At 36.8% G+C, this 16,511-nt stretch overlaps 1 protein-coding gene across 8 annotated transcripts in view; it reads left to right on the top strand.

The window, feature by feature from the left end:
• spag9b (sperm associated antigen 9b) overlaps positions 1-16,511 on the top strand; it is a 65,722-nt gene that overhangs the window by 48,126 nt on the left and 1,085 nt on the right. For all 8 annotated transcript variants that reach the window (XM_073917992.1, XM_073917991.1, XM_073917990.1 and 5 more), the window contains 15 exons: positions 851-1,027; positions 2,491-2,620; positions 3,253-3,345; positions 4,134-4,307; positions 4,772-4,943; positions 5,158-5,361; positions 5,485-5,671; positions 6,569-6,685; positions 8,367-8,447; positions 8,540-8,607; positions 9,436-9,584; positions 10,778-10,949; positions 11,380-11,493; positions 12,672-12,848; positions 13,142-13,276. In XM_073917992.1, the coding sequence (XP_073774093.1) occupies positions 851-1,027; positions 2,491-2,620; positions 3,253-3,345; positions 4,134-4,307; positions 4,772-4,943; positions 5,158-5,361; positions 5,485-5,671; positions 6,569-6,685; positions 8,367-8,447; positions 8,540-8,607; positions 9,436-9,584; positions 10,778-10,949; positions 11,380-11,493; positions 12,672-12,848; positions 13,142-13,276 (2,150 nt within the window). The remainder of the gene's footprint in view (positions 1-850; positions 1,028-2,490; positions 2,621-3,252; positions 3,346-4,133; positions 4,308-4,771; positions 4,944-5,157; positions 5,362-5,484; positions 5,672-6,568; positions 6,686-8,366; positions 8,448-8,539; positions 8,608-9,435; positions 9,585-10,777; positions 10,950-11,379; positions 11,494-12,671; positions 12,849-13,141; positions 13,277-16,511) is intronic.

Below are 16,511 nucleotides of genomic sequence, written 5' to 3'. Positions count from 1 at the left end.
ACAGCACTACCTACTGCGCCACTGCCTCACCTATAATATAAATATATTAATGAATTTATTAATTTATTTATTTATTCATGTTTGTGTCTTTTATTTCTTTAGTTTTCATTTCCAAAATGAATCCTCGTTGCACTTTACAATAATAATAAAGCTTGTTAACAAGATGATTTCTGAAGGAATTATATTGCTTAATTTACATAATCTTCATTTTCAAGCAGCAGGGTATTTACAGCTACTGTATATTTCTATATTTTCTCTTGCATCCAATTCATTTTCCCCCCTGGCTGCATTGTACCAAACTGCTGTTACACCTAAAAACATTTTACTACACACTTGTCTTGCGGCGGCATCACACACGGCGGTAGTGGTCATTTCGAACTGTCACTCATTGTATATCACTTTAAACTATTAAAAATGTTCAAAAAAGTCATTCTTGCCAACTCTTTAGGGTTAAAAGTTGTCAGAAGACAGATCAAGCTCCCATAATATGATTCAAAAGCATAAATAAAAGCATATCAATATAGAAAACTGCTAATTCACTGATATTCCTGTACAGTGTATGTTGTAGAGTGTGAACAGTTCCTAATGATATTCAGGTATTAAGCCAATAGTGAATGGCATGAATTGTGAGCGAAAAGCCTTTTGTTGCAGTGTAGTGTTGTATGTTGAGGAGTGTGATGTTGAAAGCAAGTCTGCATGCTGTTGCCCTAGTTAGGTGCCCTATGGTAAAGCAGTGTGCTGATGTTTTGGGACGTGACCCTTAAACCCCATAACGGTGAGCGTGTGAGCTCTAACCTCTGCTTGTGTCCGCATACCACCAGTGTCTGTGTTTTTCTGCCTCGTCCCTCAGTTTCAGCAGGCTCTTCAGCTCCTCGTCCGGTGGCGCAGCCAAGAAACCTGAAGCGCCGGTCAACATGAAGTACAACGCTCCCTCCTCACACGTGGTGCCGTCGGTGAAGAAGCGCAGCAGCACACTCGCTCAGCTGCCCAGCGACAAATCCAAAGCCTTCGACTTCCTCAATGAGGAGTGAGTCTTACACTCTTTTACTCTGTTTTTCCACTCTGAGTTTTTGTCTTGTTTCTTGTCCAATTATCTAAACATTTGCAAATCAAGAAGTATTTTATAGACTAGTGAAAAATATTGTTTTGTTTTTAGAAATAATGAGAATAAATATTATTTATAATTTAAATACTCCCAAAAGTTTTTAAATAATAATAATAATAATTTCTATATAAAATAATATATTAACTATTATTATTAATATTATTATTATTATTATTACTTTATTATTATTATTCAATTAAATAGTCCAAAAGGATTGTGAATAATAAAAATTATCCTCCTCATCATAACTATTATTATTATTATTATTATTATTATTATTCACAAATCTTTTCAACTTTATTATAAAAAATATGTTTTTTTGTATAAATGGTAATAATAATAATAACATATTATTTATTATTATATTTATTTATTATTATTTTTTTATTATTATCATCATCCAAATGTCCAAAATGTTTGTGAATAATAATAATAATAATCATCATCATTATCATAACTACTACTATTATTATTATTATTATTATTATTATTATTATTATTATTATTATTATCCAATTAAATAGTCCAAAAGTTTTGTGAATAATAATAATTATCATATTGAAATAATTATAAATAATTATATTTATTTATGTAGTTATTTTTATTATTATTATTATCCAATTAAGTAGTCCAAAAGGTTTGTGAATAATAATAATAATAATGATAATAATAATAATCATCATCATCATCATAACTACTACTATTATTATTGTTTTTATTCACAAATCTTTTTGACTTTATAATAAAAAAATACTTTTTTATTTATTTTATAAATGGTAATAATAATATTAATAATGGTAATAATAATAACAACAGCAATAACTTATTTATTATTATATTTATTTATTCATGCATTTCTTCTTCTTCTTCTTCTTATTATTATTATTATTAATATTTGTATTATTATCCAATTAAATAATCCAAAAGGTTTATGAATAACAATAATCATCCTCATAACTACTACTATTATTATTATTATTGTTATTCACAAACCTATTTGACTTTATTTAAATGATAAATAATCTAATTAAATTTTGTTTATTTTATAAATGGTAATAATAATAACAATTATAATAAGAAGAATAACAGTACCAACAACAATAACTTATTATTCATTATTTTATTTCTTTATTATTATTATTATTTATTGCTATTATTATTTCACAAACCTTTTTGATTTAATTTAAATTATAAATAATACATCAAAATCATTTTAATTTAGTCTATAAAGGGTAATAATAATGTTAATACTGATAAAAATAACTGATTTATTTATTACTTTAGAAAACTCAATCCACACGGAAGAGATGTTCTTTGTGTTTTGTCTTCATCTGAGCACTTGCCCTGTGTCTGATATCTGTCATGTGTTTGTGTGTATGGTGTAGAGCTGAGGTGGAGACTGTAGTGTCCCGTCGAGAGCAGAAAAGAGCTCAGTACAGACAGGTGAAGGCTCACGTGCAGAAAGAGGATGGCAGAATGCAGGCGTACGGATGGAGTTTACCTCCAAAATACAAGGTGAGACTCTCATACTACAGTATGCCAGTGCTGTTTAGCATGCCAGATACTATAGATATATTTACTATATTATACTATTATGCTATATAGATGCTATATGTACTGTTAGATTTAATATTGTAATATTATACTGCTATAGAATATGGGACTGATATCAATTATTAGCCCTGTAGATTTTTTTTAGTTCTTCAAATATTTTCCAAATGATGTTGAACAGATTCAGGAGTTGTTCACCGTATTTCCTCTAATATTTATTCTTCTGGAGAAAGTCTTATTTGTTTTATTTGGGCTATTTTGAAGTCATGTTAAGCTCAATATTATTCACCCCTTCAGCAATATTAGTGTTGGATTGTCTCCAGAACAACCCACTGTTATACAATGACTTGCCTAATTACCCTAACTTTACCCTAATTACCCTAGTTAATTGACCTACTTTAAGCTGAATACTAGTCAAATATCTAGTCTAATATTATGTGCTGTCAAGATAAATAAAATCAGTTATTAGAAATGAGTTATTAAAAGTATTATGTGCAGAAAAGTGTTAAAAAAAATCTAAAAAAAAAAAGGGTTAATAATTCTGACTTTAACTGTATATGATATCTTTATAACTTATAACTTATCCAATTTCAAAGGTGGCCAATGGTGGACAAGCAGATAGTAAGATTAAAAACCTGCCGGTGCCTGTTTACCTGCGGCCGTTGGATGAGAAAGATGCTTCCATGAAGGTGAGACTGCGTTCAGGTCTGATGTTACTAAAGCTGTGTTTCCATCTAAAGATATAAATTAGATTTATGTGAAAGACTGTAATATCTAATAAAACATTAGTAAATAAAGCAGCGTTTCCATCCAAAAGAGAATAAACTCCTCAGCTCCTGCTAAACCTGCACTGAGAGAAGTGGAGTGTGCTGCACTGTTGGGATTCTCCACTGTGGTGTTGGTTCTCCTCTAATAAATGAGCTGCGCCTCAGAAGACGAAATGCAATGAACGCGGTGGCTTTTGGAGGCGTAAGACGGGAGCACAGACAGATGCTCAAGACAGTTCTGGAGGAATTCATAATAGAAGAAGAAGAAGACAATTAAGTACAATCAGCACAACAACATTTCACATCTGCAACAGTGGAAAGCTGGAATCTCCAATACTGATGACTGACTTTTTCTCTCTGGTTTTATCTCTTATGTAATGCATCTGTTTAAGTTTTTACAAGACTAAATTAGCGAACAAGAACATGATTGTGCTGTGTAAATCACAGAATCGTTTATTCGTTTTATCTATCGTTTTAGAGATCTCGTCTTGACAAGAGACCAAACTAAGGGAGCTTGTGTCATTGTTATTGTGTCAGATTGCACACCGAACATAGCAGGCTACCTAATATAGTAAATTACACGTGGGAATTACCACCACAAAATCGTAAACGAGGGCGTCTGCAAAGCATATAGAAATACGGATGGAAGCACAGCCAGTGATGCAGTGCTGTAGTTTAAGTTGTGTGTTGTTTGTTGTGTGTGTGTGTAGCTGTGGTGCGCTGCAGGAGTCAATCTCTCCGGTGGGAAAACGCGGGACGGAGGCAGTATCGTGGGCGCGAGTGTGTTTTATAAAGACGTGTCTGGAGGAGAGAGAGTTCCCATCAGCACCGGGAAGAAGAGCGGATCTCAGAGCAGCCTGGACCGTCTGGAGGAAGAGCTCAAGGTGACTAAACACAAAATCAAATATAACAATATAATATAAAGCTGGGCGACACCGTGGCTCGGTGGTCAGCACTGTGGCCTCAGCAAGAAGGTCTCTGGTTTGAGTCTCGGCTGGGTCAGTTGGTGTTTCTGTGTGGAGTTTGCATGTTCTCCCCATGTTGGCGTGGGTTTCCTCCGGGTGCTCTGGTTTCAGTCCAAACACATGCGCTATAGGGGAACTGATCAACTACACTGGCCGTAGTGTATGAGTGTGTGTGTGAATGAGTGTGTATGGGTGTTTCCCAGTACTGAAAGGACGTTTGCTGTGTTAAACATATGCTGGAATAGGAATAGACATCTCTGTGTGGATTATAGTGATGGATTATAGTGAATGATGGATGTAATGATGTCTTTAATACCTGCTGTGTGTGTGTGTGTGTGTGTGTGTGTGTGTGTGTGTGTGTGTGTCTGTGTGTGTGTGTTCAGGATCAGGAGAAGGAGCTCCGGCATCAGGATGAGCTCTCCAGCCTGGTGTGGATCTGCACCACCACACACTCCTCCTCCAAGGTGCTGGTGATCGACGCAAACCAGCCCGGAAACATCCTGGAGAACTTCTTCATCTGCAACTCACACGTGCTGTGCATCGCCAGCGTTCCAGGTCAGAAACACACACACACACACAAACACACACACAAACAGTGTTATATTGTTTGTGTGTGTGTGTGCTTTTGAGTGTGCCGATGTTTGTGTGTGCGTGCCTGTAAATGCATGTGTGTTTGTGTGTGCAGGTTTATGCATATGTGATTGTGTGTGTGTCCAAATGTGTGTGCATGCATGTGTAAATTTTCTGTGTGTGTGTGTGTGTTTGTCAGGCGCTTGTGAGACGGATTACCCAGCCGGAGAGTATGCGGGGTCAGAGGTGCAGGGCGGCGCTGAGGAACCGTCTTCAGTGCGCTGCTCGGCCGGCAGCTTCTCTGCGGGCTCTGATGGAGGTCTGGAGGGCATCAGTGTGGTGGGCTGCTCTGCTGACATCCCTCACACCGTCTGCACAAACTCCACACACACCCCTGACTCCGGTAACACACAAACACACACACACACTGATCGACAACACTGCCGAAGTGTGTATAAATGCTGCTGTTTTAAAGCTTGATTCTGTGTGTGTGTGTGTGTGTGTGTGTGTGTGTGTGTGTGTGTAGACGAGGTTGTGTCTGCGCGGCAGCAGGACTCGATAATCACTGCAGCAGAAGAAGCTCTGGAGGCCACAGAGAGCAGCAGCAACACTCCAGCAGACGACTCTCATCCAGAGATCTACACTGAACACGTCTTCACCGACCCGCTGGGGGTGCAGAGCAGCAGAGACGCACCGGCCGGCTACACACAGAGGTGTGTGTGTGTATTCTTGTGCTTGTACACATGTTTAAATGTGTGTCTGCATGTGTGTGCACATACATGAGTATATGTGTGTATGCGCGCAGGTTTGTCTGTGCGTGTGTGCTCCACATCAGATTTGAAACTTTGTGTGTGTGTGTGTGTGTGTGCGTGTGTGTGTGCATGAGCATGTGCATACCTTTGTGTGGATGCGAGTGCATGGGTAAGTGCATGCATCCCTGTGCGTGTGCGTGCCACATCGGATTACAAACATGATGATATTTAATAATTGGGTAATAATTATGTTTGTGTGTTTGTGTGTGTGTTTGTGTGTGTGTGTGTGTTTGTGTGTGTGTGTTTGTGTGTGTGTGTTTGTGTTTGTGTGTGTGTTTGTGTTTGTGTGTGTGTTTGTGCGTGCGTGTTTGTGCGTGTGTGTGTGCGTGTGTGCGTCCGTGTGTGTGTGCGTTTGTGTGTGTGTGTGTTTGCGTGTGTGTTTGTGTGTTTGTTTGCATGTGTGTGTGTGTGTTTGTGTGTGTGTTTGTGTGTGTGCGTGTGTGTGTGCGTGTGTGTTTGTGTGTGTGTTTGCGTGTGTGTTTGCGTGTGTGTTTGCGTGTGTGTTTGTGTGTGTGTTTGCGTGTGTGTGTGCGTGCGTGCGTGCGCGCGTGTGTGTGTGTGCGTGCGTGTGTGTGTGTGTGTGTGTGTGTGTGTGTGTGTGTGTGTGCGTGTTTGCATGCGTGTTTGCGTGTATGTTTGCGTTTGTGTGTGTGTTTGTTTGTGCATGCATGTTTGTGTTTGTGTGTGCGTGTGTTTGCGTGTGCGTGTTTGTGTGCGTGTGTGTTTGTGTGCGTGTGTCTTTGTGTGTGTTTGTGTTTGCGTGTGTGCGCGTGTGTCTGTGTGTTTGTGTGTGTGCAGGGAGTGTGATCTGGTGAAGGACGGTGTGAGTTCTCTGCCGCAGGATCTGATGAGAGAGGAGGCCTGTAAGATGAGCAGTGTTCTGCCTACCATGTGGCTCGGTGCTCAGAACGGCTGGTGAGGCACTGATTCACTCTGTATGTTTCAATAACGGGTGTCAGGGTTAAATGCAGGACTCTTTGGTTCATACTTTCAGCATCAGCTTTGCTTGAAATGACCTGATGCAATCCTGTTTCTCTGACATAAGCTGCTGCTCCCGAGCTTTGACAACAACTCTGAGGCCCCGTTTACACTAGTGCGTTTTAGTTTGAAAACGGCGTTTTAGATCAAAACGATTCGCGTCCACACTAGCGTTTCACCTAGCGTCTCTGAACATATCTCCATCCACACTATGCCACTAAAAGAGTACATCACGTGACCATTGGTGCACTCTGGGCACGTTCTAGTATAAACAGGAAGCATGTGTCTCGCCCGGCATTTGGTTATTGTTAGTCAACAAACGCCGGTTGAACATTGAACGCAATGGCACAGAAAGCAAGAGACGTATTTTTGTGGACAGACGACGAGGTCGAGTTGTTACTAAACGTAACAAATGAATAACTGCACAATGGCACCTAAAACAGACAATAGTGCAAACAACACTCCCATTTCTGATCCCATGTTGTTGTTTATAGTGAAGGCTGGTCTGCTGTCTCCCGGTAGCGTTAAAGCCATGTGTTATAGTCATGTGATAGCGGCTTGACGGATAAGGGAAGGATACGCAATGACACAAAAGCCCCAATCAGCTAGCGAATCTCAGCAGTCCCGCCTCCGTTTTCAGATGTCTCCGTTTTCCTCATCCACACTGAGACGCAGCAGCAGCGCTTCAGAATGAACACGGCCTCTCCAGCGTTTCCAAAACGCTCCGTTTTCGGCACTCGAGAACTCCGGCGTAGTGTGGACGGATGGCGTAACTGTGGCAAAACTTGAAACGAAAATGCATTACTGTAAACGGGACCTGAGGGTGCTTTCACACCTACACTTTTGTTTGGGAACCTGTCTTGTTTGCCCAGTTAGCACGGTTTGGCATATGTGAAACCACCAATCGCTCTCAGATCCGCGCCAAAGCAATCGCTCCCAGATCGCTTGAATGGGGTGGTGTCGGCTCGATTGAAAGGAACTCTGGAGCGGATCGATTACAGTGAGAAAGCGATGCAATCCGAGCGCGGTTATATCAGTGTCTTATGGATATGTAATAGGCTTACGGCTATATGAAGAGAAAATTATGAGTAGGGCGGGAAGTTTCGCGAATCTCCGGATGCCCGCAAACGAGTGATGATCTCCCGGTAATCTCGCGTCTCCCTTCCGGTCCTCAAATAGGCTACGTCGCACACCCTCCCCACTTTCTCATCTCTCTCTTCAGACACGTCGCGCACACCTTGTCAAACACCACCAAACCACCACCTCTCCTGACAGCTGAGCTGGACACTGGCCAATGTGAGGAGAGTTTACTCGCACGTGACTTGTTTTAGCTCTTTTGGTCCGATTAGAAACTTTGCAGTGTGAAAGCGAACCGCTCCAAGAGCAAAGAGCAACACTGTAACATTTGTAATCTCTGTTTCGGAACAACTGAATCGGTTCACAGGTGTGAAAGCACCCTGAGATGAGCTTGACTATCCTGGATCATGTCAAATCTTCTGTAACCAAACCCAGATAAAGGAGTAATGTGTGTGTGTGTGTGTGTGTGTATGTGTGTGTGTGCGTGCGTGTGTGTGCGTGTGTGTGCGTGCGCGTGTGCGTGTGTGTGTGTGTTTTCCAGTGTGTATGTTCACTCTTCAGTAGCGCAGTGGAGGAAGTGTCTTCACTCCATCAAGCTGAAGGATTCTGTCCTGGGCATTGTGTAAGGAAACACTCGTTCAGTCACTTAAATATGGAGCAAAGCTCCTTGTTCCTTCAGCAGCAGCAGATGCTCATGGTTTGTTTGTTTTGAAGACACGTGAAGGGTCGTGTTCTGGTGGCTCTGGCTGACGGGACGCTCGCCATCTTCCACAGAGGCGTTGGTGAGACATGATTATCATCCACAGCGTGGGAAATAAGTATTGAACACGTCACTGTTTTTCTCAGGGAACATACTTCTGAAGGTGCCGTTGACTTGAAATGTTCACCGCATGTTCTTGGAAATCCAAAGAAAGCAAATTTAATTAGTTTACAAATAAGGTCATGTGTAATAAAATGAAACGACACAGGGAAAAAGTGTTGAACACATGAAGAAAAGAAGGTGTAGTTGGGCAGTGAAAGCCCAGACAGCAGCTGAAATCTCTCAGTAGTTCTTCAGCAAGCCTCTGCCCTTCCTCAGTGTAAATGAACATCAGCTCAGTCCAACATCTACATCAGCAGGAGGATGAAGATCAAACCATTTCAGCAAGACAATGATCCAAAACACAGCCAAGGAGACTCTCAGATGCTTTCAGAGAAAGAAAACCCAGCTGTAGAATGGCCCAACCAATCACCTGATCCGAACCCAATAGAGAACACAGAATAAAGCTCAGATTTGATAGACGAGACCCACAGAAGCATCAAGATTTAGACACTCTGTTGAAGTCTGTGAGAAACTCACACCTGAGCAATGCATGAGGCTTTATTCTCCATATGAGAGGCGTCTTTAGGCTGCCGTCATAATAAAAGCCTTTTCTCCTTCTGTCATTCCACTGTTTTTTTTTCTACTTCAATTCCATGTCTACAGCTACTTCAGAGATATTATTCCCAGGAAAAAAACATGAGTTGTTCAATACTTACTTTCTTCTGCTGTAATAGTTATAAACCTGCATTCACATCGACCCATACTGCACATACAGTGACCCAGAGTGAATGGTGTTTTACTGCTTCAGACGGTCAGTGGGATCTGAGTAACTATCACTTGCTGGATCTGGGTCGTCCTCATCACTCCATCCGATGCATGACTATGGTGCACGATAAAGTCTGGTGCGGATACAGGAACAAGATCTTCGTGGTGCATCCCAAAGCCATGAAGATCGAGGTAGGATCATTCATTAATGCACTCTGAGTTCATGCAATTGTTAAAATAAACACTGCATTTTTTATTCATCAGAGACTAACTGAATTGGTCAAAAGTGGCCATTTGTGACATTTATGATGTTTGTTTTATTTAATTCTAAATTACTTTGACATTTATTTAAAAAGTTATTGGTTTCAGAAATGTTTATTTCAGAATTTTATGCTAATGATTATGTTTATTTTTGCTAAATTTAAAGGCAAAGGACAAATATCAGTGCTTATTAATTTGATTATTTTAGCTCTAATCAATTTATTGCAGTAAGAATAATGTATTATTTTAATAAAGGAATGCTTTTTAATTCAAATTCACTTCATTTTATTTTTATTTATTTATATTACATTTAACATTTTTTATAAATTTTAAATTTAAAATTTATATGACTTTATTTAAATTTTTTATTAATTTATTTTATGTAAATTTAACTTTATTTTGTAGATTTTACTATTTTATTTTACTTTATTGTATTTTATATTTTATATTATATATATATATATATATATATATATATATATATATATATATATATATATATATATACACCTTTTTAATTTTATTGTATTTTTTACTTAATTTTTAATTGCTTTATTTAATATTATATTACTTTAAAATTTTATATTTTATTTTAGATTAATTTATTTTAAATGAACTTTTTTATATTTTACTTTTTTATTTTACTTTATTTAATACTATATTATTTTTTATTTTAATTTTATATTATTTTATTTTATATTACTTTTGTTTTAATGGAACTATTTTTATATTTTACTTTATTGTCTTTTATATTACTTTTTACTTTATTTTAGATTGCTTTATTTAATATTATATCACGTTTTAATTTTATTAAATATTATTTTATACTTTAATTTGTACTATTTTATTTTACTTTATTATATTTTATATTACTTTTTTATTAATTTTTTTTACTTATTTTATTTAAAATAGCTTTATTTAATATTATATTTAATATTATTTTGTTCTATTTTATATTACTTTATTTTATATGACTTTTTACATTATATTTCCTTTTTACGTTACTTTTTATAATTTTTTATTTCACTAAATGCTCTTGCAGACTATGACCATTGTAACAGAAAGGCTTACATTTACGTTTATATCATTCACTTTTAAAAATATACATATTTTGCACAATGCAGAAGTCATTTGATGCTCATCCGCGTAAGGAGAGTCAGGTCCGACAGCTGGCTTGGGACGGAGACGGGATCTGGGTGTCCATCCGTCTGGACTCGACCCTCAGACTCTTCCATGCACACACACACCAGCATCTGCAGGACGTGGACATCGAGCCCTACGTCAGCAAGATGCTGGGTGAGCTTCTCTTATTACTATTTTAAATTGTTATTATTTATTGCTTGGACGAAATATGTGTGTGTATTATATATTTCTTATATTTATGTGATACAAACACATAAAAACAAAACAGTTTTGTTTCATAGATATTTACATTTATATATAATTTGTATCATATACATATGTTTCATACCTAAATATAAATAAATATTTTCTTACATGTATGCATGCATGTGTGTATTAATATATACATAATAAATATATGTATACCAACACACACACATATATAGTATAATACACACACATGCATATATTTGAGAAATGTTTATACTGTATTCTCAAACAGCTGCATTACACACTATGTAATAGGTCATAGTGATATTGAAAGGGAGACTTTGATGATGAGATAAGTCTTTTATTATGCTGATTGATGTATGATGTGTTGCAGGCACTGGTAAACTGGGTTTCTCTTTCGTGAGGATCACGGCTCTGATGGTCTCCTGCAGTCGGCTGTGGATCGGGACTGGAAACGGAGTCATCATCTCCATCCCTCTGACAGACAGTCAGTTCGCTTTATAATTAGGGCTGCACGATATATCTAAAGTATCTAAATCTAAATGTGATCCAAAAGTACTCTGACTACTTCTGGATTACATTTAGATTACTTTTGTGATACTTAATACTAATTTTGTCATTTAATTTGTAATCAGATTACAAATATAAGTATTATAAGCATCAAAAAGTAGTCCAAAAGTAGTCAGATTACATCATAAATGTGTAATTCAATAGAGTATACTACTGATTATTAATTTTATCATGTAAATTTTAATCAGATTACAATTCACAAGTAATCCACATCTAACAATCATTAACAATCTAACTACTTCTGGATTACATTTAAATTACTTTTGGATTACTTTTGTGTTAATGATTATATCACTGATTACTAATTTTGTCATGTAGTTTGTATTCAGATTACAAATATAAGTAGTTTAAGTATCAAAAAGTAATCCACATGTAGTCAGATTACATTATCATACATGTGTAATCTATGAGAGTACATTACTGATTACTATTTTTTCCATGTAGTTTGTAATTAGATTACAATTTACAAATAATTCTCTTATAACAAGTATTAACACAAGTAATCTAAATGTAATCCAAAAGTAGTCAGATTACTACAAGTAACTTGTTCCTAGTAAAACGTATCTAAACCCAAATCTAATCCAAAAGTACTCTGACTACTTCTGGATTACATTTAGATTACATTTATATTACTTTTGTGGTAACGATTATATTACTGATTACTGCTTTTGTCATGTTATTTGTAATCAGATTACAATTCATAAGTAATCCAAAAATAACAAGCATGAACACAAGTAATCTAAATGTAATCCAAAAGTAGTCAGATTACTACAAGTAACATGTTTCTAGTAAAACGTATCTAAACCCAAATCTAATCCAAAAGTACTCTGACTACTTCTGGATTACATTTAGATTACATTTATATTACTTTTGTGGTAACGATTATATTACTGATTACTACTTTTGTCATGTAATTTGTAATCAGATTACAAATCATAAGTAATCCACAAATAACAAGCATGAACACAAGTAATCTAAATGTAATCCAAAAGTAGTCCGATTACTACCAGTAATTTGTAATCGTGTCACATTTTGTAAGTAATCCACCAGCTCTGCTAATAAGTCTGATGTCATTTTTTTTTATTCCGGCAACAGAGAGTAAAGATACAGCAGCATCGTCCAAACAACCCGGCACTGCAATCCGTGTGTACGGAGACGAGAGCGGCGATAAAGTCACGACAGGAACGTTTGTGCCTTTCTGCTCCATGGCTCACGCTCAGCTGTGCTTTCACGGACACCGAGACGCCGTCAAGTTCTTCACCGCAGTGCCAGGTACCGACATTCATTAATAACCTACTCGTAATCATATTTTCTGATATACAAAGCAACGATATATGAAGTTATTGAAGGATGATTTTAAGAAATGGCTTTTTAATAATCATCATTGTGAACACAAGGCTTTTCGATATTGTTGTGGTTGTTTTTGTCGTTCATTTGATTATTGTTTATAGTTTGAATTCATATCTTATTAGTATGGGTCTGGAAATATTTTAATTTTACTGGTGATTTAGCCTTCGACTCAGCATGAATGTATAATATATTAATGATGGTTGTGGTGTGTTCAGGTCAGGTGATTCCGTCTGCATCAGGATCAGGAGTGGAGGCGATTGCTGATAAATCCTCAGAGTCTCCGACACCAGAACTGGTCAAATCTGTGCTGGTGATGAGCGGAGGAGAGGGATACATCGACTTCAGGATGGGTCCGTCTCACTAATGATCACACTGCTGAACACTACTCAGTAGGGGCTTAATGAGAAGGGAGGAAAACTGCTGCATAGTCATTCATTCTCTAACCATTCTGGATTCTCAAAAGTTCAGAATCGATTCTCAGGGTACAGTTGAAGTCAGAATTATTAGCTCCCTTTTGATTTTATTTTATTTTTTTTTTATATTTCCCAAATTATTTTTAACAGAGCAAGGAAATTTTCACAGTATGTCTGATAATATTTTTTCTTCTGGAGAAAGTCTTATTTGTTTTATTTCAGCTAAAATAAAAGCAGTTATTAATTTTTTAAAAACATTTTTGGGACAAAATTATTAGCCCCTTTAAGCTAATTTATTTTTTATATTTACTCTAACCTGCCTAGTTCACCTTATTAACGTATTTAAGCCTTTAAACGTCACTTTAAGCTGTATAGAAGTGTCTTGAAAAATATAAAGTAAAATATTATTTACTGTCATCATGACAAAGAGAAAATAAATCAGTTATTAGAAATAAGTTTTTAAAACTATTATGATTAGAAATGTGCTGAAACAATCGTCCCTCCATTAAACAGAAATTGGTGAAAAAATAAACAGGGGCGCTAATAATACAGGGGGGCTAATAATTCTGACTTCAACTGTATCTGCAAGACTTAAAATGCCTTAAGTTTGAAAAACAAAATGTTAGGCCTTAAGAAGTCTTAAATTCACTAAAATATTGTCTTGTAGGTCTTAAATCACTTTTAAACGGGTCTTAATTGTCCTTTGTTTATATGAAAAGGAGGTCAGCTGGCGAAGTGCTATGCAGGTAAACCTCACTCTTCTGACCGCTTCCATAAAAAGTATTGGCAGTTCCATCACAGATCAGACAAGGTTGGGTGCAGTAGGACCAGTGGGTTACTCTTGGGGGCTCGTCCGGGATGGCAGTGAGGTTTAGGGGGGTGAGGTTAATGGAGGTCAGCTAGTGAAGTGCTCTAGTGACAGACGCTAGAGGCCTTGGTCTTTAGCCTCCTTGTTAGAGCAACCGACTCCCATACAAAGAATTGGCAGTTGGATCCCAGCTCGGACCGGGTTAGGTGCAGCAGGTCCTTTGGGTTACATATTCAAAGATGTTTATTTGTTTATTTTTTTGTTTGTTTATTTTTGGCGAAAGTTTAGTTTTTAAAGAGTTTTTTAAGTTGTTATGTTGAATAACTGGCTCTGTTTGTTTTTTGACACATTATTTATAATGTGTGGCTAAGAAATTACTAATTAGAATTAGTAAAAAACTAATTACAATTATTAATATAGAATTTTTTGATGGGGCAAGTATTTTTTCTGCTTGGTCATTACAACATCCTTAGATTTTAGCCCTACAGAAGTCTGAAATTTCATTCTTCATGGTTTTAAAAATCTTAAATTTGACTTTGTGAAACCTGCAGAAATCCTGGATTCTCTATTCAAAATTTTCCCATTTTCACAAGTGATTTTCTTTTTTGCAATTAGTTCAGATGAATCAAATACAGAGTCATACAGAGTCATGTTCAATAGTAAATAAACCAAAGCACACAGAAAATGGGGGTGTTGCCAATATCATTATTATTAAGCTATTATTATTTGGTCATGTTACAAGTTACGCTAACATTGTGGGTCACAAAATACAGAAAGTTTCCCCATTTATTAAAATAGATTCAAATCCAGGGTGTCCGCGGGATTGTAAGAGGTAGTAAAAAATTTAGCTAAAATTAAGGCCATTAAAAAGTAATAAACGTCATCTGACGAGGTATTAAATTTTCGAGTCTTGTTTGATGTTTCAAGTGTAGGCCTTTATTCTACATTTGTGCGGTAAAAATACAAATGGGGGAAGAGTGAAAAGTACTGATGAAAGCGATTATGTGTTGAATGTTGATCCGCCAGCCGAGAAGGTGCCCGAATCTCGATGCGTTATTTACTGCATGTTTAGCGCAAATGTCCGCTATAAATGTAAAATCTAACACTGCACACATCATCGCCAAATAAGCTGGCCTTCACTGAGTTTAAACTGAATCTGCGGCTCATAACAAAGGGTGGTATTGCGCCGGTGGTCATCGCGAGAATCCTGCTCTGCCCTGGTCGGCTGACTTGCCTGTTTGTTTCCCACAAACAGCGTAAACTGTAAATGAGCGCATAACGAGACTGAGCATTTACTATGACACAAACTCAAACCAAAGATGTGAGACTTTTCTTCCTTTTGTCGTTTCTTTCTTGATGCGTATATTACTTTGCTATTAATGATGACTGCTTTGCAGCTTTCAGCCTGGAATTGAATGATTTATTATAATCTTTAGTTTGTTTTGTAGCAGAAATAATCTTCATTAAATTAACATGCATATAAAAACAATAACGCAAAATTAACATTTCTTACTGTAATTCTTATTTTTTGTTTAAAGCAAACCATCAATTTATTGTTCATAAAGTAACAGCAGGACTTTTAATAGCAGATAACTCACATTCAACGCAGCATGATGATGAGAAATATAATCCAACTATTGTCATCGTCGTCATCATTAATATTTTATCATTATTAGACCTTTGTTTTGCACAAATATCAATAAGTCATCACAGCATTCGTTAGATTTCTGGTTTTTGTTAGTCCTGGTTGATGTTGTTTTCAAATGCAATGATCCCCTTAATATCCAATTTGCAGTGGTGCTCATCGTTTCTGGTGGGTGCTCCTACATTTTTTCTGGTGCTCCTAAATATTATAAGTAGGGAGTAACGGTGCTGCCAAGTAAAAAAGTTATTTTCAGGCTCTGACACACGGAATTTATCGGCACAGTTAAGACAACCGCGAGAAAGGTTTGTAATCGTGCCGCCCCGTTCCAGGCTCAGTGGAAAAACAACCATAACCGTACCGAACTGTTCTTAGAAGAGCGACTAATGACATATGATACTGATTAAAAACTATGGACAAAGGCCCACTGTGACAGCTTGATAAATCCCTCTGCTTTACCTAAATGTATGTTATCTGCAATATGTTATTCCATTTGAAAATATATGCCATTTATGCCACTACAGTTGCTGCACGTGCAAGTAAAAATGTTTTAAGGTATTAAAAATGGTAGTAAAAGGTAGTAAATTCAACTCAAGAAGTTCTGTATATACCCTGAAATCCTTCCATATCACCTAAACAGCCAATGGCTTAATAATAGGCAGGTAATAATAAGCCTGAGGCTCTTTAGGAGCGCAGACAGATGCTCAAGAATAATAATAGAA

Source organism: Danio rerio, chromosome 12, assembly GCF_049306965.1.
Source record: "Danio rerio strain Tuebingen ecotype United States chromosome 12, GRCz12tu, whole genome shotgun sequence".
Classification (NCBI taxonomy): Eukaryota; Metazoa; Chordata; class Actinopteri; order Cypriniformes; family Danionidae; genus Danio; species Danio rerio.
The sequence above is the reverse complement of the archived record's forward strand: the minus strand, read 5'-3'. Positions and strand labels throughout refer to the sequence as shown.